General features: G+C 44.7%; 2 protein-coding genes across 25 annotated transcripts in view; both read left to right on the top strand.

Moving 5' to 3' along the window:
* KCNMA1 (potassium calcium-activated channel subfamily M alpha 1) overlaps positions 1–22,606 on the top strand; it is a 1,086,632-nt gene that overhangs the window by 240,226 nt on the left and 823,800 nt on the right. The window lies entirely within an intron of this gene.
* On the top strand, positions 3,076–6,311 carry LOC141105427 (uncharacterized). The gene is made up of 2 exons (XM_073595284.1): positions 3,076–3,147; positions 3,244–6,311. The coding sequence occupies exon 2, from the start codon at positions 3,495–3,497 to the stop codon at positions 6,309–6,311; it is 2,817 nt and encodes a 938-aa protein (XP_073451385.1). The 5' UTR covers positions 3,076–3,147; positions 3,244–3,494.

The following is a 22,606-nucleotide window of genomic DNA, read 5'->3' as shown; positions in this document are numbered from 1 at the left end:
TGGTTATTTAAAGTACTTCTGTTTGTTTACTGAAGCTCCCCTTCCTTTGCCCTCCTTGAAGTTTTGTGTTACCTTTTGTACACCCTCAAGATTTTCCATTTTATTTATATCCTAACATGCCTCTGACCTTTTTTCTGTTGCATAAGAACATTTCCATAAGCTAAAGGCTAAAATTATTCTGCATTTTTTAAATTGTTTAATGGCGGGCTCACACCAGTTGTTTTCCAGTACATTTTTAAAAGATATCTGACATGCATTCCAATGGCCCTAGTTTACACTTGTGCAGTCCATTTTAGTGCTTTCAACAAAAGCACCACCGGCTGCAGTTTTTTCACCTGGAACACTTCAAAACGCATGTAAATGAACTGGAGCGCACATAAGAAATCGCTGTCCTAAGATTTTGCAAGAGTCCAAATAAAAAAAGGAGAAAAAACAAACGGGAATGTGAAAAACGCATCAAAAGCATGTCTAAATGTGCATGTAAAACTGCATCTGGAGTGCTGAAACTGTGGTGTGAAGCAGCCCTTACTGTTCTACTGTGTGTTTTGTTAGGATTTTAATATTTTCTAAACAATGACCAGACCCTCCAGTCTCCTGTATGCAGCGGCGGGTGTCAATGGACATGTATCCGTTGACACCCGCCGACATCTGATCCTGCTTGCTAAAAACAGAGGACTTTCCTCTGAGTGGTTGGATATAAACAGACTACCTGTCCATTTACACACAACTGCCATCCGATCCGTTCCCCATCCATTTGTTTTTAACGGACAGGATTGGATGTTGACGGTTGTCAACTGACAGGCAGTCTGTATACATCCGACCACCCATAGAGGAAATCTGTCTGTTTTTAGTTGATAGGATCGGAGGTTAGCGGGTGTCAACGGACACATGTTTGTTGACACCCCCCCTCCTCCATATAGGAGACTGGAAGGCCCAATCAGGTCCGCCAGAAAAAATTAAACAGACCTGTCCATGTGAAAGGGCCCTTAGGAGCGTTAAAGTTTGAAGAGCGTCACTTATTTACAGTGACCTTTGCAATGTATTTGTTCATACAACAATTAATACATATGAACTACAGTTGTTTAGTCAGTGCAACTGTTGTGGTGGTTTGTTGTATTTTAAAAATAATTTTCCAAATGCAGCACATGGCAATTACTCTTGAAGTAAAATGTACATACTTTCTTGCTATGCGTAAAACCCACAACTAAACCAAGTATAAGCTGCTGATTTTTCCAGTAAGGTCCCTTTCACACTTGTGCGAATTTTCTTGTGACTTGGAACTGCAAAGTCGCGTGACAAGTTGTACCCTATGATTTCCAATGAGTACCATTCATATCTGTGCGACTTCAAGTCTCACCGACTTCAAAGTAGTCCCTGTACTACTTTGGTCCGACTTTAATGCAAGTTACACAAAATCGCGCGACTTTGAAGTGGCTGTAGTGTGAAAGGGGCCTAAATGTACATAGAAAGTTGTAAATTATTGGCTTGAAAACTCTGCTTATGAAAAATAATCTTTGTGGTATTTTACTAAAATAAATATTATCAAGTGATCAATACAAAGCACCTATTCAGATTATATTTTACATGTGGTTTATGTCAGCCATACATGGATTGAAGTTTGGACGGTTCAGCAAGGACCGTGTGAGATTTGATCCAGGTATGGGTAAGCTAAGTGTACCAAGTTGATCCATCAGTCAACTTGGGTACAACCAGCTTGTCAGTTTTCTTCCCTTTTTTTTTTAAACATTTGCTTGCTGCCAGGCAGGCTATAGTCACTAGCAGTGATCATTGTGTTCTATTGGCTGGGAAGGCTCCCTGTGCTCCCCTGCTGGCAGAACACAATAGCGCTACAGGAGGAAATTCCCCATCAACATTAACTATAATGGGGAAATCAAGCGATTTTATCTTTTTTTTTTTTTTTCCTTCCACCTGGTGTGGATGGAAAGAAAATGAAGTCATCTGTCGGGTGCCGTGGACTATGCTACTGCCCTAAAGTAAAAAGCTATAGTTGGCATCATCTGAAAGATTGAAAGCCTTCACAGATACAGTATATACTGCTGTTGTTGCTGATCAATTTGAAACAATGCTGGCATGCTGCACACAGGTTACTGGTTCCCTCTGACAAAAAAGAAGTGCTAATACTTTAAAAGTACTGTGAAAGTAAATCATTTTGTCTGCTATTGCTAAGAACTGAATGAGCTCAGGTTCATTATTGTAAGCAAAAAGTGAAGTCATACTTTTCCCCTCAAGAAAGTAATTCATCTTGAAGAGTAATTCACAATGGAATTAAAAATCAAGAAAAATTATGTTTTAAAAAATCCAGTCTCATTTTTTATGGATAACATTTGAAAATGAAAGCAATTATCTAGACTTTACAGGCAATACGTGTTTTTATTACACCCTTCCACTTTTTATCTATGAGGATTAATATTGAAATAAAGATGGTAGGCTGAAGTAAGTGTATAGTACATAAGAGTGGTAAAATTAACCCTCCAAGATTGACAATTTCTAACTTAAAGTGGAACTTCAGTCATTTTTTCATCTTTCCATCTAGTAAATCTTCTTCCCTTGTTGTTTTAACTTTGGATAGTAAAACCTTTTTTTTTCTGCCAGTAAATCCCTTATACAGTCCACTTCCTGTTTCTTGTCTAGTAAAAAGCCTAGGCTTATGAGATCATGCACAGCTCTCTCTCTCTCTCTCACTCTTGTGAGAGTTTGCCAGGAAGGGAGGGGGGATGACCGAGCTGAAGGTGTGCCTCTGTGTAAATTCAGGAAGTGAACAGGCAGCAGCTTCAGCTGCCCACAGTTAAAATGGATGCAGCCAGACTCAGTGGAGGGAGATTTTTGCAGCATATTTGGCATGTACAGTGTCATGCCTTCTTTAATAAGGCTTGAGATTTTCCTATTTACCCTTTGATTTAATTAGATTGCTCTATGCTGCCATCTAGCGACCATTTTGCATAACTGCTCTTACCTATTTCATGTAGTCATTTAGTATAGCTGGCTAGATTTGGTACATGAAAGCCTCCGTACTTTCAATCCCATCAGGCCTTGCATCAGCTTCCTCCATCATTTTCATCTTTTCCTACCATGGAAGCATACACATCTGCTGCTAAGCTCTACGTTAGCCATCCGGATCCATCTTCGGTATGTTTACTAATTGTATCTTCAGCTAGATAGATAGATAGGATGGCACTAATTGTATGATCTTTGTTAATTGCATTTTGTCTGTATCTGTTACAGTTTTACTCTATCTTGTATCAATAAAAGTTCAAAAGGATTCTGCGCCTACTGGAATGCATTGGTATGAGAGGAGTTAACAGTGTGCCCGAATACACCTCAGTCACGTGTAGTGAGGGGCATAACAGTAAAACGAAGGCTTCTAAGCACGGCTGGCATACAGAACAGCAGCAAAGCAAAGGCTTCTAAGCACAGCTATCATACAGAACGCCAGTAATACAGCAGTGTTATCAGCTTCCATATAGCCGGACACCATGTCACAGACAAAGTCAGAGCACTTCACAACAAGGTCAGAAGTTTACTCCATGAGCACAAGGAGGTCAGTGAAAAGCGAAACAATTGCCATTGCCCGCGCAAAGGCGGAATCTGCAAAAGTAAAAGCTGACTTTGCGGCAAAGGAGGCCAAAATAAAAGCTGCATTCGCCGAAAAAGAAATAAAAGCTGCATTTGCCGAGATGCAACTTAAATTAGAAAAGTTACGTATGGAAACTGCATTGGAGGAACTAGCTGCAGAGAAGGAGTCAGCGGCTGCTGCGGCCGAGGCAGACATCTTAGAAGAACTTGCAAAGCCCACCAGTGAGCGGCTCAGCAACGTACTTGAAAGAAAATCCGTTCCCGACGACGGTACAGAGCGTACCTCAGAATATGTGCGGCGGCACGCCGAACCAGACAACTGCCCACTTACAGCACCGAGAGCGGACTCAACCCCTGCCATTCACAGGCCTTACGTGAAGCAAGAAAGTAAACCCGCACTCAGTCAGTTTTCAGCACATTCTGCAGCCAGGCAATCAAAACACTACGTCACAGTTGACCAAATTGAAAATGAAGAACGACGGGTTAAAAGACACAGCGACTGTATCTCTGATGACCGCAAATACCCACCAAGTTCCTGGCACAACAGAGCGCCCCCTGGCTACTCACACAACAATCAAGGTATGTCAGATTTCTTCAAGTTCTTAGCACGACGTGAACTGTTAGCAAAGGGACTTGCAAAGTTTAACGATCGCCCTGAAAGTTATAGAGCATGGCGTTCGTCCTTCAGAAATGCAACTAGAGACCTTGAGCTAAATGCAAGTGAAGAAGCCGACCTCTTAGTCAATTGGCTGGGGAATGAATCGTCAGAGCATGCAAGGAGAATCAGAGACATTAACATTAATTACCCAAGCCGAGGGCTGAGCATGATATGGGAAAGGGTTGATGAATGTTACGGTTCCCCAGAAGTTATAGAAAACTCTCTTTTTAAAAGAATAGATGACTTTCCCAGGATTCCTAACAAAGGCTACCAGAAGCTGAGAGAACTGAGTGACCTAGTGACAGAACTCCAAATAGCCAAAGCAGAAGGAGACTTGCCAGGCCTTGCCTTTCTGGACACAGCCCGTGGCGTTAACTCTATAGTGCAAAAGCTACCTTACAGCCTTCAAGAAACCTGGATTTCACGAGGCTCCAAGTACAAGCAAAAGCACAACGTCCCCTTCCCACCATTCTCTTATTTTGTGGACTTTATTCGCTATCAAGCAAAGGTTAAAAATGATCCTAGTTTTGACATCTCATCATCTGACTCTGCTCACCCTAGGTCAAGTAAGCCTGCTCTAACCCGCAACTTCAAAGACGCACCTGTTGCAGTACGCAAAACAAGTGTATCTCCAACACAGGATCCAAGCAGAGAGTGTCCTCTTCACAAGAAGCCTCATTCGTTGTCAAAGTGCAGAGGTTTTAGAGAAAAGACTCTCCAAGATCGCAGAACCTTCCTCAAGGAAAACAGACTTTGTTACAGGTGCTGCGCATCAACTTCTCACCTTGGGAAAGACTGTAAGGTGAGCATCAACTGCTCTGAGTGCAACAGCTCAGAGCACAACACAGCTCTACATCCAGGGCCAGCGCCATGGACTCTTACCCCCTCACCCACAGTGGACGAGCACGGCGGGGAGCAACAAGACACAGTACCTCCTGTAGTTACACCCCGGTGCACCCAAGTCTGTGGAGAAGGTCTGTCTAACAAATCCTGCTCTAAGATTTGTCTTGTCACAGTTTACCCCACGGGTCGCAGAGAAAAGGCAGTGAAGCTATACGTGATCCTGGACGATCAAAGCAACAGATCACTCGCCAGCTCAGCCTTCTTTGACACTTTCAAAATCAAGGAAGCCGGCTCTTCATACTTACTTAAGACTTGTACAGGGGTAAGTGAAGAAACTGGGAGAAGAGCCATTGGTTACCAAATCGAATCCTTTAATGGTCAGACTACCCTGCCCCTGCCAACTCTAATCGAGTGCAATCAGTTCCCAACTGATAGAGAGGAGATCCCTACACCAGAGGTGGCACTTCATCATGGACATCTGAAGGGCATAGCACATCTCATCCCTGAACTGGATCCCCAGGCCGAGATAGCACTTCTCCTTGGGAGGGACATCATCAGAGTTCACAAGGTGAGAAAACAAATCAATGGTCCCCACAACTCCCCCTATGCCCAGAAGCTAGACCTAGGATGGGTCATCATAGGCAACGTATGCCTAGGGAGTGTTCACAAACCAACCAGCGTGAACTCTCTCTTTACAAAGACACTAGAAGGTGGGCGTCCATCCCTATTTCAGCCTTGCACCAACAGATTCCTTGTAAGAGAGAAGCCTGCCAGTGTAATTCATTCCAACCCTTACACCGCTAATCTTCTTTGTCATGAAGACAGAGATCATTTAGGGTGCTCAGTTTTCCAAAGGACTAAAGAAGATCACAAAATTGGCCCATCTATTGAAGATCATATCTTCTTGGAGATAATGAGACAGGGATTCTACAAAACCAACGAAAACAGCTGGGTGGCACCCCTGCCTTTCAAAGCGCAGAGACCCCGTCTTGCTAACAACAGAGAACAAGCTTTGAAACGCTTTTCTTCCCTCAGATCCAATTTTCAAAGAAGAACAGAAATGAAAGGGCATTTCTTCTCATTCATGAGTAAGATGTTTGAGGATGACCATGCTGAGATAGCCCCACCTCTAAAAGACAATGAAGAGTGCTGGTACCTACCAATCTTCAGCGCCTACCACTCCAGTAAGGGACACATATGTACTGCTAGAACCTGAATCTGACTCAGATATCCGTCCTCAGGTTTCCACACTACATACAACAATTTCTAAACAACTGTTGGGATCCAAGTGCTTCCACAAATTCTCCACTTGGAAGTCCTTACAAAGAGCTACTGCTTTAAAACTCACACATGAGACTCTGACAACCTTCATGGCTGAAGTATCAGCTGTAATGAATGCCAGACCTTTGACATCTATACCTAATGATCCTGAAGATCCTTTCTTGCTTACACCTTCCACTTTGCTCACTCAGAAAGTTGAGGTGATCACAGCTCCTCCAGTCAATCTAGACACAAAGGACTTATACAGATGTCAATGGAAAAGAGTACAAGTGTTAGCTGACACCTTTTGGAACAAGTGGAAGAAACAATACTTGTCTAATCTACAGACCAGGAACAAGTGGCAAGACAGCAAACCCAACTTACAGCCTGGTGCCATCGTTCTCATGAAAGACTCTCAATCCAAGAGAAACGAGTGGCCTTTGGGTTTGATAACCCAAGTGTTTCCCAGTGAAGATGGAAACGTCAGAAAAGTTGAACTTAAAGTCATTAGGCAAGGCCAGCCTAAACTTTTCCTCAGACCTGTTTCTGAACTTATTTTGTTACTCTCCTCCGGAGTGCCATGATGTGTGGTATCCGTGGGAAACCAAGCGGGGAGTGTCATGCCTTCTTTAATAAGGCTTGAGATTTTCCTATTTACCCTTTGATTTAATTAGATTGCTCTATGCTGCCATCTAGCGACCATTTTGCATAACTGCTCTTACCTATTTCATGTAGTCATTTAGTATAGCTGGCTAGATTTGGTACATGAAAGCCTCCGTACTTTCAATCCCATCAGGCCTTGCATCAGCTTCCTCCACCATTTTCATCTTTTCCTACCATGGAAGCATACACATCTGCTGCTAAGCTCTACGTTAGCCATCCGGATCCATCTTCGGTATGTTTACTAATTGTATCTTCAGCTAGATAGATAGATAGGATGGCACTAATTGTATGATCTTTGTTAATTGCATTTTGTCTGTATCTGTTACAGTTTTACTCTATCTTGTATCAATAAAAGTTCAAAAGGATTCTGCGCCTACTGGAATGCATTGGTATGAGAGGAGTTAACAGTGTGCCCGAATACACCTCAGTCACGTGTAGTGAGGGGCATAACATACAGAATTACAGTATATATAAAATAATATGCAAAGTGGTTGGAGGGAAGCTTCAGAATGGCAAATATGTTTTTATTGCAAATTATGGGAGCAGACTGCAGTTCCTCTTTAATGTGTTAAGAAACCCAGAACAGTATTCACGATATCTGGTCTCCCACAGTACACAGAACATGGAAATGCAAATATTTTAGTAAATATAAACTGATAAATACATTTTTCTCATCAGCAGTATATAGCAGCCTTGTGACTTCTATCAGTTTCAAGTAAACCTTGTAGGAGTAGTTTTCATGATCCCCCCCGGTCCTCTGTCTAGACAATGCTGATTGGCCCTGTGCTGATCACATGCACCCTCCCAAGAAAATAAAAATTCTCTAGCAATACAAACCAAACGGAACATGTGCAGTCCGTCCCCTGGCTCTGTAAGTAGCAGGTTATTTTTTGGAGACAGTGGAAGAAGAGGAGGATGAGAGAGCCTCCAATGAGTATAACAAGCATGCTTTACTGCATATACAGACAGATTTTACTGTTGTGGGTTTAGTAACACTTTAAAGTGGAGTTCCACCCACTTTTACAACTCTTCAGCATCCCTCACTAAACTGTGCACTGTAAACAAATTGGATATTTTTTAATTTTTTTTCTCAGCACCTACTGTATATCTGCTGTATTCATTTTTCACTTCCTCCTCCCTGGCCGCGGCCCATCGCATCATTTTCTGTTTGCCTTCTGGGAAGGGGCGGCAACTTCCTCTGAAACTGCCGTTGCTATGGAAACCTGACCTGAAACCTATTACACTGCTTGTGCTGCAATGAGCATGTGTGAGATCTGCAAGGATGAGATCCAGGAAGAAATACAGTCTGGCTTCAGATGCCCACACTTAAGATGGCCACGGCCTGCTGTAAGTTTATAAAATAACAAACTACTGCTATAAACTAACAAAACAGACCTTAGTTTACAGACTAACTTTACTAGAATACATTAAGCTTGTGTATTATAGGGGTATTTTTATTTAAAAAGTATAATTTCGGCCGGAACACCACTTTAATACCCATCAAAATCCCACTTTAATATGGAGCTTATAAACATATCATCTGTATTGGGGACAGTACAATCACAACCAGAACACTTGAGAGGTATGTCAGTACTGCAAATTTAAACACTGCAGTTAATCCACGCTACTCTATGGTATGTTGTTGCAGTTGGAAAAATGAATGCATCTTGTTTGATGTATACAATCATTTCTCATGTGTGATTCGAGCAATAAAGTAAGAGCTGGGTTATCAACAAACTGTTTTGCAGCTTTTATGCAGATTGGGTTTTTGCATTCATAATTCATGTATCTATAATTGTATACTCCATTATTAATATGGATAAGTGCCAGAGTTTTGAACAGCTCTTTGTTAAATAGTCAGTTTGCACTAAGATGCAAGTACAGAAGATCATTTATGGCAGATTGTAAGTTCATGTGAAAGATTTTACATGCATAGACAAGGATTTTAAAGATGTCAGACACCTAAAAGGTATTATAAAACCTCTACACGCCAAACTAAAATACTTTATTGTCTAGAGCCCAGGATATGCAGCAATTAATGCTTTGATAATTAGCTTGTTTTTCTAGGAATCCATTTATGCTGTAGAAATTAGCCTAGTATTTTAGGGACTAATGTGACAGCAACTTGCAGAGACTTTTTAGGCCATTACTTTATAAAACCATTGTAGTGAAAAATATATTTGACTAGTTTCACAGTAAGTTGTCAAGTGTGAATTCACTTAAAGCTTCAGCCGTGTGTGTAATCTCTAAGGCTGCTTTCACATTGGGGCGAGGGCGCGTCAGCTGTAAAGCGCCGCTAACTTTAGTGGCACTTTACTGCTGTAATAGCGGCGCTTTTCACCCGCTAGCGGGATACTTTTAACCCCCGCCAGCGGCCAAACAAAGGGTTAAAAGCACCCTCAAAACGCCCATTGATTCCAATGGCAGGGGCGGTGGAGAAGCCTAACGTTCCTAACGTCCTGCAAGCGGCTGGGGCTGCAGGGCAAGCATTTTTCAGACGCTTTAAAGGCACTATTTTTAGCCCAAAAGTGCCTGAAAAATGCCCCAGTGTGAAAGGGGTCTTAAAGATTGGCCCTCATAAGACCCCTTTAACACTGAGGCAGTTTTCAGGCATTTTAGCACTAAAAATAGCTCCTGTAAAGTGCCTAAAAACTGCCTCTCATGCTGCCCGAATGTAAAAGCCTGAGTGCTTTCATACTGGGGCAGTGCGGAAAGTTAGAAAAAGTCCTGCAAGCAGCATCTTTGGGGCGGTTTGGGAGCGCTGTATACAGCACTCCCAAAACTCCCCTGCCCATTGAAATGAATGGGCAGCGCTTCAGAAGCCCTGCAACATGGGCATTTTTAACCCCTTCTTCGGCTGCTAGCGGGGGTTAAAAGCGCTGCTAAAACGAGCGGCGCTTTACTGCTAACGCACCGGCGGCCCCAGTTTGAAAGGGGTCTTAATGATTAGAAATGTTTGCCTGCACAACCACTGACTAAGAATGACACGTGCGTAGCTGTCAGCTGTGGTCTGTTAGGCCAGGTTCACACATATGCAAATTGGATTTCTCTGCATTCAATTCACATGACAGGAGAGTGTGCCTGGCTCCTAATGGAGCTGATTCTCACAGCTCCGTTGTGGCCGTGGTCTGCATTAAAGTGGATGTAAAACCAATGTCATCCTTTCTAAACTACTGCCATAGGGGTTATCTATAGGGATATACATGCCTCCTGCATGTATCGTTACCTGTCAAATGTCTCCCCTCTGTCTGTTATTAGACCAGAAAAACTGCAGATTCTGTGGGTGGGTCTGTTGTCTGGAGCTCGGTGGGTGGAGTCGTGATGTCAGTAGACTCCCCGCCCACCTCTACACTCCCCTTGTCAATATGCATTTCTCCTGTGTATTTCTAACAATGAACTTCTGCTATGATCTCTAACATCCAGTGAAAAGACAGGAAAGTAACCACATGACTTCAGCATGCCAAATCATGCTGAGGTGTGGAACAACCAATCCTGGCAGAGCTGCTGAAGAAAGGAGTGGGGGAGGGAATTAAAAAAATAATGCCTGTGTCTTAGGCTAGACACGAGATGTAAATCGCCTGTCACTCACAGCAAGGGGGAGGATTTGACAAAGTTTTTCTCAGTTTGTCAAGATTTTTCTCACTGAACAATAAAAGAGGATTGCTCAGAGATGGATTAACTCTGTGTGGCAAGACTGGGCTCAAATGATAGGAAATCTTATACTCTACAGTATGACATAAAAAAAAAAATTCGGGTTTACATCCACCTTAAAAAGGGTCCTGTGCATCCTTGATTCCTATTCAGGTAAGAATTCAGGCAAAAATTCGGACCTGATTCGCACCTGAATCGATGAACAGGGGCGCACTGTACCCCATGCTGTTAACCGCAGCCGCGCCCGCGTGTGTGTGTATAATATAGATCTAGATATATCTATATATATAGCAGTGACCCTCGAGAATAAACTGGCGGTCATTGCAATTTTTTGTCAGTCAGACAGTCATTCTTCAAATTTTGAATGTTCTGTGGGCCTCTTCTATTAACTCTGATCTTTAGTTCTTTCCATAGAATTTCTTTAGGATTCAAGTCAGGTGATTGGCTGGGCCATTCTATCAGCTTTATTTTCTTTCTTTGAAACCAATTGAGAGTTTCCTCTTTGTGTTTGGAATCATTGTCTTGCTGCATTGTCCACCCCCGTTTCATCTTCATCATCCTGGTAGATGGTAGCAGATTTTTATCAAGAAGGTCTTGGTACACTTTTCCATTCATCCTTCCTTCAAAGACATGAAGTTTGCCAGTACCGTATGCTGAAAAACAGCCCCACACTATGATGTTCCCACCTCTAATCTTCACTGTTGGTATGGAGTTCTCTTTTGGGGTGAGGTGCAGTACCATTTGATCTCCAAAACATGGTGTGTATTATGGTATCCAAAGAGTTCAATTTTGGTCTCATCTGACTAGATTAGATTCTCCCAGTATTTCACAGGTTTGTCTAAATGTTGTGCAGCAAACTGTAAACAAGCTTCAACATGATTTTTCTTCAACAATGGAGTCTGGCGTGGTGAGCGTGCATAAAGGCCATGGCAGTTGAGTGCATTACTTATTGATTTCTTTGAAACAATTGTATCTGCTAATTCCAGGTCTTTCTGAAGATCTCCTCAAGTGGTCCTTAGCTCTTGGACAACTCTTCTGATAATTAATTTCACTACTCTGTCATCTTGCAAGGAGCACCTGGTCATGGCCGGTTTATGGTGAACTGATGTTCTTTCCACTTATGGATTATGGTCCCAACAGTGCTCACTGGGACATTCAGAAGTTTAGAAATCCTTCCGTAACCAATGCCATCAGTATGTTTTGCAACAATAAGGTTGCAAAGGTCTTGAGAGAGCACTTTGCTTTTACCCATCATGAGATGTTTCTGGTGTGACACCTTGGTAATGAGACTAGAGGTCGACTGATATGGGTTTTTCTCTGACCGATGCCGATATTTAGAAATCGCGGTGGCCGATGGCCGATATATGATGCCGATTTTTTTTTTGGGCCGATATATTAGGCCGATTTTTTTTTTTTTTTTTTTTTTTTTTTTTTCCCTTCATCTCATAAAATCTAACAGTTAGACCCCTTTGACACTGGGGCGTTTTTCAGGCGCTTTTGGGCTAAAAATAGCGCCTGTAAAGTGCCTGTAAAATGGCTCCCTTGCAGTCTCAGTGTGAAAGCCGAGTGCTTTCACACTGAGGCGATGCACTGGCAGGATGTTAAAAAAAAGTCCTGCAAGCAGCATCTTTGGAGCGGTGTATACCACCACTCCTGCCCATTGAAATGAATGCGCACCGCTGCCAAAGCGCCTGCAAAGCATTTCGGCAGCAGCGCTTCATGGGCGCATTTAACCCCTTCCTCGGCCGCTAGCTGGGTTATAAGCACCCCGCTAGCAGCCGAATAGCGCCGCTAAAATGAAGGTAAAGCGCCGCTAAAACTAACAGCGTTTTTTTTTTTTAACAGAAAATTTTTTTATTAAACAAATCAGCATTACTTTACAGAATGATTTAAAACATTCAAAGTACAGAAGAAAATGACAGTAGAATCAACATTCAACTTGTAGTCATTGCCTATCAGATATTCCAATTGTGCAAATATCAGAAGTATCATTTAACAGTACACCTTAATACATTATAGTATTATAGCATCGTAGATAAACTTACATAAGTAACCATTTACAATCCAACCTGCTAAGGGGGGGGGGGGGGAAGAGGGGAAGAGGGGAGGGGGGGGGAAGGGGGAGCGAAGTCAAGGCAAGGGGGGGGCAAGAGGGAACAGGCAGCAGGAGAGTAGTCAGAGAGACACAGGATTTCCTCCAACCAGTTTCATAGCATAATAATTATGGGGGAGGGGGTTCCGGGGCCCCAGAGGCATCTACCCAAGAGGACCAGATCTTATCAAACTTTCCTGGACATTGCCTACTTTCATATGTCAATCTATAGAGGGGAAGTACCATGTTCACTGACCTTTTCCATGATGCCAAAGTAGGAGGCTCTGCCTTTTTCCATACCATTAATATTTCACGCCTAGCATAATATAATGCAAAGGTAAGACACAGTTTACTATATCTGTCTCCCTCAATATCCTCCAAGTGGCTAAGTAATAGTATCTGAGGTTCGACCGGTACATTCAAACTTGTGACATCGCTCAGTGTGGAGGCCACTGCTGACCAAAAGGGTTTAAGTTTGGGACAGGACCAGACCATGTGCCAAAAGGTGCCCACTTCCTGCCTACATCTCTGACAATTGGGGTCCCTTTGATCATAAATGCGCGCCAGTCTCTGTGGGGTGAAGTACGCTCTGTGTAGGAACTTAAATTGTATGAACCTATCTTTCGCCGCCATCATGGAAGGAATGTAGGAAATTAAACACTCCCTCCATTCCTCTTCATCCAGGGAAGGGATATCAACCCTCCACTTTTCCCATGTCTTGGTTAGCTTGGCGTCATACTCTACTGTGAGGTATAGATATAACGTCGAAAGTGGCTTCCCCATCACGTTAGAAATCAGAAGCCGTTCAATGGAGTCTGGTTCCAAAATAAGGGGGGCAGGGAACTGAGCTTCAAAGGCGTGCTTTAACTGCCAGTATCTAAATTGGAAGGAGGATGGGATAGTAAATGATTGCCTCAGGGCCTGAAAAGTCTTAAGCTTACCATCCTGAACTATATGTTTTAGTGTGAGAATGCCCTTTTTTGCCCAAATAGAGGGGTCTGGTATACTATGAAGGTGAGGGAGCATGGGATTGCCCCATAAGGGCATATGAGGTGAGATATGATTGGGTTTCCCATATATCCTCCTGGCCTCCTGCCAGACCCTTACAGTGGTTCGCATCAGAGTTGTCATGGACTGACTAGCCCGAAGTCCACGGAACGGAAGGTTGCTCAGGGCTGCAAAGGAACCCAAAATGGCTGCTTCGAGAGTAACAGCAGGATTCTGTGCGGGCTGGGAGAACCACCACCGAATCGTAACAAGAACAGCTGCCCAGTAATAAATTTGAAAGTTCGGTAGTGCCAGTCCCCCCCCGGATAGTGGGAGATATAAGATCTGCTTGGCCACTCTGGGTGGCCTCCCAGCCCACACAAAGTGTATCAGCAAACTCTCCAATCTTTGGAAAAAGGCCCTAGGGATATGGATGGGTGTGTTGCGAAAAAAGTATAAGTATTTGGGAAGGTAAATCATTTTTAGCAGATTCACTCTGCCAACCGGGGTCAGTGGGAGGGAACGCCAAGAAGCACACCTAGCCGTTAGCTGTGTCATAAGTGGTCGCAGATTATCGTCCATATAGTCCTGGACTTTACCACTGATCTTAATCCCTAAGTACCTGAAGTCCTCTACCCATTTAAGCTGCACATGTGGGATCCTAGGGGTCGACTGATGGAGCGGGAACAGTATGGACTTATCCCAATTAATACGGATCCCTGAGTACCCGCCGAATTGGTTGATCAGACCTAGTGCAGTCTGCAGGGAGGACGACGCGTCCGCCAAATAGAGCAAAGCGTCATCCGCATAAAGCAAAATCTTCTCCTCGATTGGGCCCACCTGAAGCCCCCTTACCCCGGGGTCAGCCCGCAGCAGTATAGCCAGGGGCTCCATCGCCAAGGCAAATAAGCCCGGGGAGAGGGGACACCCCTGTCTCGTACCCCGAAACAATTTAAACTTCTCTGATAGACAACCATTGGTGCGTATTCTGGCTGAAGGACTATGATATAGCATGCGGAGCCATTTTGTGAAACCCGGGCCAAACCCAAAACGCGAGAGCACCTCCCATAAGTAGCCCCACTCGACGGAATCAAAAGCCTTCTCCGCGTCGAGTGAGGCCACCACTCCTCCGGACTCCCCATCCGCCCTGTCTATGCGAGTATAAAGACGCCTAATGTTGATGTCAGTACCTCTCCCAGGCATGAAGCCTGTTTGATCTCTGTGGATCAGGGCGGTGATGACAAGGTTAAGCCTGTTAGCCAGTACCTTTGCCAGGACCTTTGCGTCCACATTCAGGAGGGATATGGGGCGATACGAGGAGCATAAAGTAGGGTCCTTTCCGGGCTTGGGGATCACCACTATGATTGCTTCACTCATTGTATCCGGGAGTTTCTCGAGGCGCGTCGACGCAGAGAAGAGGTCCTGAAGCTTGTCTACTAGTTCCGCAGCGCATTGCTTGTAAAATTCTACAGGGATACCATCGGGTCCCGGTGTTTTCCCCGTCTGCATTGATTTGAGTGCCCGTAGTATTTCCAAGGATGTAATTGGGGCGTCAAGCTTATCACGATATGTTACCGTAAGGGATGGGACATCAATACTGTCTAGGTATGCCACCAGGTCCCCCCCCCCATAGTCTGCCCTGGACATGTAGAGGGATTTGTAGAATTCCGCGAAACAGCTATTGATCTCTTCCGGTGTGTGGACTGTCTGTCCCGAGGGGTCTCTGATGTGGGAAATGCTCATCCCCCCCCGCTTGTTCCCTGGAGAGCCAGGCCAACAATCGGCCCGCTCGCTCCCCCTGCTCAAAAATCCGTTGGGATTGAGCCAGCATTTTTTTTGGGGTAAGAGAGGTACGAAGACGAACCACCTCCGACGTCATAAGTTGTAAATGTGAGTAGTGTATAGGGTCCCGGGTACGAACAAAGAGGACCTCTGCAGTACTCGCTTCTCTCTCAGCCCTTACCAACTCTGCCCTGTGCTCCCCGCGAACTCTGGCTATAATGGTCTGGTAATGTCCCCTCGTCGTGGCCTTGAATGCGTCCCAGACAACTGTGGGGTCAGCCGAGCCCACATTTACCACCCAGAAGTTCAGCAGCTCCGTTCTGAATTGAGAGTCTACGGCCGTGTCTGAAATCCAAAACCTCGAGAGCCTCCATATCCTGTCTACTGGGCCTAGTGAAAGGTCCAGTGACAACAACAGGGGCGCGTGGTCAGAGATTCCTCTGGGGAGTATTCGTATATCTGTAACCCGTGGGAGGACCGGACTTCCCGCAAAGACTAAGTCTATACGAGAGAACGTCCTGTGAGAGGCCGAATGGCAAGTGTATGCCCTGGTCTGGGGGTGTCTCCACCTCCACACATCAGTCAGGCCATACGTGTCCGCCCACTCAGTCAATCCAGGATGGTGATATCCCGCAGACGCCAGTCTATCAAGATCCGGATCAGGGACTAGGTTGAAATCACCCAATATAATATTGTTGTCAGATGCAAATTCAGCTATCTTGCCGGTGATCTGGTTGAGCACCAGCAGTGAAGCCGGAGGAGGCAAATATAAACCCACAATGGTCCACGTTAGAGAGTATATTTTAGCATGTATGATGACATAACGACCATCAGGGTCCAGGGCCAAATCCAGGAGCCGGAAAGGAAGGGATTTCAATATCAGAATGGTGACACCCCTGGAAAAACTGGAGTGCGTGGAGTGGTAGTGATAACCCACCCACGGTTTCTTGAGGGTCAAAACTCTACTTCCTATTAAATGCGTTTCCTGGAGCACGCATATATGTGGGTTGTAAGCTTTAAGGAATTGGAACACCAGGGAACGCTTAACCGGGGAGTTCAGTCCCCTGGCGTTCCAGGAAACAATATTAAGGGAGGACATGGTTACTCAGAATGATAATAATGTTAGGGTCAATGTAGGTCGTGGCTCCTGAACTGGACCCCCGGACCCATAACGGACATACCTGAAAACATTGCAATGCTGATGAGTCAATTTTTTTTAAAAAAGGAAAACAATTGTAAAACAAAAACAAAACCAAACTGAAAACAGTCCAACTTCTAATGGAAATTAAAACAGCCCCATTAGGGGAACTATCCCCACCCCACCCCCCACCCCACCCGACCCCCCAAACTGAGGCGGGTTTCCATCCCAAACCAATTCAGCTCGCCGGCTGCAGCAAGGGGTGCGTGGAAGAGGCGAGCCCAACCCCCCCTAGATTGCACACGGGGGGGCAAGCAACAGTTCAAGCGGCCCTTCGAGTGTGAGAACTCCGCAAGTTGAATATAACAGGCTGTGGGGTATTAAAAATCAGACAGAGGAGAAGTAAATCGAATTGTGACCCCACAGTGAAGTCGATCCATCACTAAGAGAATACAAGTATGCAGGTAGCATGAAGCCTCATAACTCAACAGTCTCCTGACCAAATGCTTTGGCAGGGGCATTAACTTAGAGTTTTCCTGATAGGGGACAGTTAGTTACCCCCCTCAAATCTGAACACATCATGGGGATGAACTGGGCACAACCTGTGCAACAAAACTAGTCATCCGTGGAGCCGATCGTATGTGAATTCAGACTTGGGCCCAGGTTGTTACAAGTAAACAATAAAGAGGAGATTCGGTGCATATCGATTGGTCGGTCAACGGATCTGTGGCAGGGAATCCAGCCACGCAGAGGCCTCCCTTGGTGTGGTGAAAAATCGAGTCGTCTCGCCATCCTGGACCCTCAATCGAGCAGGGAAGAGTACACTATAGCGAATGTTGCGTGCTCTCAGTGCCGCCTTAACCTGGTCAAACGATTTCCTGAGTTTTTGGGTCTCTACCGAATAGTCAGGGAAGATCATCAATTTAGTGTTCTGAAATCTGAGGTCTCCAACATTTCTGGAGGCACGAAGAACTTCATCTCTGTCTCTGAAATTAAGGAGACGGAATATGAAGGTGCGAGGAGGGGATCCAGGAGGCCCCGGCTTAGGCGGTATACGGTGTGCCCTCTCAACTGTGTAGTAGGGTGACCATCGGGCTTCCGGTAGGAGGTCACGCAGCAGGCCCTCTATGAAGGAGGTAGGGTCGTTCCCCTCCGCCCCCTCTGGTAAACCGACAATACGAAGATTATTGCGCCGGTTTCTGTTCTCCGCATCTTCAGCTCTGTATTCTAAGGCCTTTACTTTGGTCTGGAGCGTACGGAGTGTTGCTCCATGTTCCGCCACGGTGTCTTCAGTGTTACTCAATCTTTGTTCCGTCTCGGTAACCCGCGACCTAATTTTGTCTATGTCTTGACGGATTAGACCCATATCCAGCTGAACAGCCTCTATTTTTGTTGTTAATGTGGATTGGCACGTTGCGATGGCTGCCATGACGTCCGCCAACCAGGGGGGACGAGAGTCATCCGACTCCATGATGCTTGTCTGTGAGGCTCTATGTGCGCTGCGTGTGGTATGGGCCTCCGGAGTGGGACAGGTGGGCGTCTGAGGGAAGTCTGACTGTGGCGGAAAGGCCAACCCTTTGCCCCCTTTGCTATATTTTGTACTGGAAGACCTGCGCCTCATTCAGACTGTCAAGGCCCCGATCTGGGCAATAATTATTGGCTGGCTGTGGGAGTCTATCGGGGGGGGGGGATCAGGGGCGTGCAGTCAGTGTATTCAGATCTGTACGTGCCCCCCAGAGATTCTACCCCCTCACCTGCAGGTTAAGCAAGATCAGGGCTGTCCTTAGGCTTCCACAGGATCAGGGCTGTCCCCAGACTTCCACAGGCCCACAGGGTTTTTTAATGCGACTCTCCCAGGGTGTCAGGGGAAGAGATGATCCAGGGCCTGATCCTCAATCCAGTTAGAGACCCAGCTGTCCCAGGCTCCCCTCCTCCAGTTCCCTGAGGTCAGTCCCGCCCTCAGCTGCTCCGGCGGCCTCAGGTCTTCAGGAGAGGCCGCGGATGCGGCCTAGCCGTTCGTGGGGCCTGTGGATGGAGTCCGAGCCGACTCCGCGGCCGTGACTAGGCCCGAGCCCCCACCCGAGGTCCGTGATGGGCTGTGATGTGTCCGGAGGCGCCGACCGCGCCAGGGATCATCCGATTCACGGCGCGGCCCGCCAGGAGAGGCCGCGGCTGCGGCCTAGCGCCTCGATGTAGGCCGGAACTTCCGGCGGCCCCGATCGCGGTCCCGGACCAAAACTTTCCTCCCCCCTCAAGAGACAGAGGGTCTGTGATCCCCCCCAGAGACAGCAGGGATGAACTTGGAGGATTAATGAGGCAGATGGATCCGGATTAAGGCAGCGATGTGCGGAGCTCTCTAAAAAACATCGCCATCTTGGCCACGCCCCAACTAACAGCGTTTTACCGTCAACGCATGCCCGCTCCAGTGTGATAGCAACCTTAAGTAATAAGTGATACAGAAAATTTTTTACATTTAAACATTTATTAAACAAAACAAACCTCCAATCAGTTCACTTGTATGTATAATTTATAAAAACAGGTAATCAAAACTTTTGGACGAAAAAAAATGGGCTTACTTTACTGCTTATTTTTTTTTTTTTTTTTATTTCATTTTTTAAAAAAAAAATTGCGTTTGAAAGACCGCTGCGCAAATACCGTGTGACATAAAATATTGCAATAACCGCTATTTTATTCCCTAGGGTCTCTGCTAAAAAAAAAATATATAATGTTTGGGGGTTCTAAGTGATTTTCTAGCAGAAAATACAGGATTTTTACTTGTAAGCAACAAGTATCAGAAAAGATTGAGTCTTTAAATGGTTAAACTGAGAACTTCTACACAGAGTTCAGTCCATTGATAAAAGAACCTGAAAAGATACAATGTATCTTCTTATCAGACTTGGCAGGCTGCCCAGGGGAGGAGAGAATCCTCTCCACAGATAACTCCAGGAAACTTGCATTGACTTCTATTACAGAAGTCATTTGCAAGTCCCGCTGAAGTTATAATCGGCTTTTTTTATCAGCACATTCAGCCGATGCCAAATATCAGCAGATATATCGGTCGACCTCTAAATGAGATCCCTTTTTATAGGTAATCAGTTGAGACTGAACCAGCTGATATTAATTTGCACTGACAAGGGACAGGATTGCTTTCAAATTACTGATAGATTTCAGCTGGTGTCTTGGCTTTTTATGACTTTCTTCATGTGTTCAATACTTTTTTTCCCGGTGTCATTCCAATTTATTCCTAATTTCTCAACTGATTTGTTTTGGTGTCTTTGTGTGATGTTGGAACCCTGCGAATCCACTGCGAGTTCCTGTGTCGCACCCGACTCACATGGCAGTTCACACTGCCATATGCGAACTTCAGGTAGTGTAAATACGTTGTTAATGACAACCCCATTTCAGCTTGCATATCGCACTGCGAATTGTCAGTTCTGATATGAATCGGATCGCATGGGTGCGGAGCAAAAAAAGGGTCCTGTGCGAGTTTGGTCCAAATGAGATGCGGTATCAGCCATACTATCTGGCTGAAATCACATCGCACAGACATTGCATGTGATTTGTAGTGCGGTGCGAATCACATGCGATCTCGCAGAGCGCAGTAGTGTGAATCGGCACTTAGAAGTATATCTACCTAGAAAAATGGTGATGTCTTCAATACTTATTTTACCTGGTGTGTGTGTGTATGTATATATATAGTGTATGTGATTATAAATATAACAGCACAACACGTTAGATGCATAAATTATACTAGTACTGGGTATCTGTGAGTGCTGCTGTTTCCTATTACTTTGAGCACCAATTTGTATTTTACAGGTCACATATATTTTCCAGCAGCAAGTGCAGTTTTCTTTTTCTTTGTTTCTAAATAAATTCTTTAGTCTGAACAGGAAAAATGATCCTTATAAGCAGTAAATGGAGCATATGCTTGTTTTTAACCACTTCAGCCCCGGAAGAATTTTACCCCCTTCCTGACCAGAGCACTTTTTTCGATACGGTACTGCGTCGCTTTAACTGACAATTGCGCGGTCGCACGAAGTTGCACCCAAACAAAATTTACGTCCTTTTTTCCCCACAGGTAGAGCTTTCTTTTGGTGATATTTGATCACCTCCTGTGGTTTTTATTTTTTTGCGCTATAAACAAAAAAAGAGCGACAATTTTGAAAAAAAGCAATATTTTTTACATTTTGATATAATAAATACCCCTCAAAAATATATTAAAAAAACATTTCTTTCTCAGTTTAGGCCGATATGTATTCTTCTCCATTTTTTTGGTAAAAAAAAAAAATCGCAATAAGCGTATATTGATTGGTTTGCACAAAAGTTATAGCATCTACAAAATAGGGGATAGATTTATGGCATTTTTATTATTACATTTTTTTTTTATTAGTAATGGCGGCGATCTGCGATTTTTATCGTGACTGCGACATTATAGCTGACACATCGGACACTTTTGACTCGATTTTGGGACCATTGTCATTTATGCATCGATCAGTGCTGTAAAAATGCACTAATTACTGTATAAATGACAATGGCAGGGAAGGGGTTAAACACTAGGGGGCGATCAAGGGGTTAAGTGTGTCCTAGGGAGTGATTCTAACTGGGGGGGGGTGGGCTACCACTGACATGACAGCGATCACTGCTCCCGATGACAGGGAGCAGTAGATCTCTCTCATGTCACTAGGCAGAACGGTGAAATGCCTTGTTTACATAGGCATCTCCCCATTCTGCCACTCCGTGACACGATCGCAGGATACCGGCGGACATAGACCCCTCGGGACCCGTGGGCACTGTCACGGAGTATGCGGCGGGCGCGTGTGCGCTCACAATGCCGCGTTAAAAGGGGACGTACCTGTACGCCCATTTGTGCAGCCGTGCCATTGTGCCGACGTATATCGTGCACTGGTCGGCAACCGGTTAAAGCTGAATTCCAACCCTACCTTCTGTCTTGCACAGTTTTACAGGCTCCTCTTCTTTATTATAATTCTTATGATTCCACAGCACACTGAGGATATTGGTGAGCTTGAGCGCGGTTTCCTTTCCTCACTGCAGCATGAGTGGCACTTGGCTTAGCTTCCTGTGTTTAGTGCCCAGGACCTCCTGCACACACTGCCCCAAAGTCATAATCATTAACCATAACCAAACATTCTGCCCTCTGTCATACCCTCCACATTCCTCTCCCGCACACATTGCCTGCTCAATCACTTCATCTACATTGCTTGTAATGTCCTCAACTGCTTCTTCTAGAAATGGCACACTTTTTGCTAGTTATAAAATAAAATTGGCGACAAAGACAAACCAGTACAGCAGGTTTCTATGAATACTAGAAATCCTACTTATTATACAGTGCCTTAAAGTATTCATACCCCTTGAAATGTTTCACATTTTGTCATGTTACAACCAAAAATGTAAATGTATTTTATTGGGATTTTATGTGATAGACAAACACAAAGTGGCACATAATTGTGAAGCCCCCTTTACTCTGATACCCCTAACTAAAATCTAGTCGCACTAATTGTCTTCAGAAGTCACCTGATTAGTAAATAGAGTCTACCTGTGTGTAATTTAATCTCAGTATAAATACAGCTGTTCTGTGAAGCCGTCAGAGGTTTGTTAGTGAACAAACAGCATCGTGAATGCCAAGGAACATACCAGACAGGTCAGGGATAAAGTTATGGGGAAGTTTAAAGCAATGTTTAGGTTATAAAAAAAAATCCCAAGCTTTGAACATCTCATGAAGCACTGTTCAATCCATCACCCGAAAATGACAAGAGTATGGCACAACTGCAAACCTACCAATACATGGCCGTCCACCTAAACTGACAGGCTGGGTAAGGAGGGAAGCAGCCAAGAGGACCATGATAACTGGAGAAGCTGCAGAGATCCACAGCTTAGGTGGGAGAATCTGTCTACAGGTTAACTATTAGTTGTGCACTCC

The sequence above is a fragment of the Aquarana catesbeiana genome, linkage group LG08 (assembly GCF_042186555.1).
Source record: "Aquarana catesbeiana isolate 2022-GZ linkage group LG08, ASM4218655v1, whole genome shotgun sequence".
NCBI classification, from domain to species: domain Eukaryota; kingdom Metazoa; phylum Chordata; class Amphibia; order Anura; family Ranidae; genus Aquarana; species Aquarana catesbeiana.
This window is presented reverse-complemented; position numbering and strand designations above follow the sequence as displayed.

Coding starts and splice junctions, on each gene's coding strand:
- LOC141105427 (XM_073595284.1), top strand. CDS start 3,495: ATGTCACAGACAAAGTCAGAGCACTTCACAACAAGGTCAGAAGTTTAC.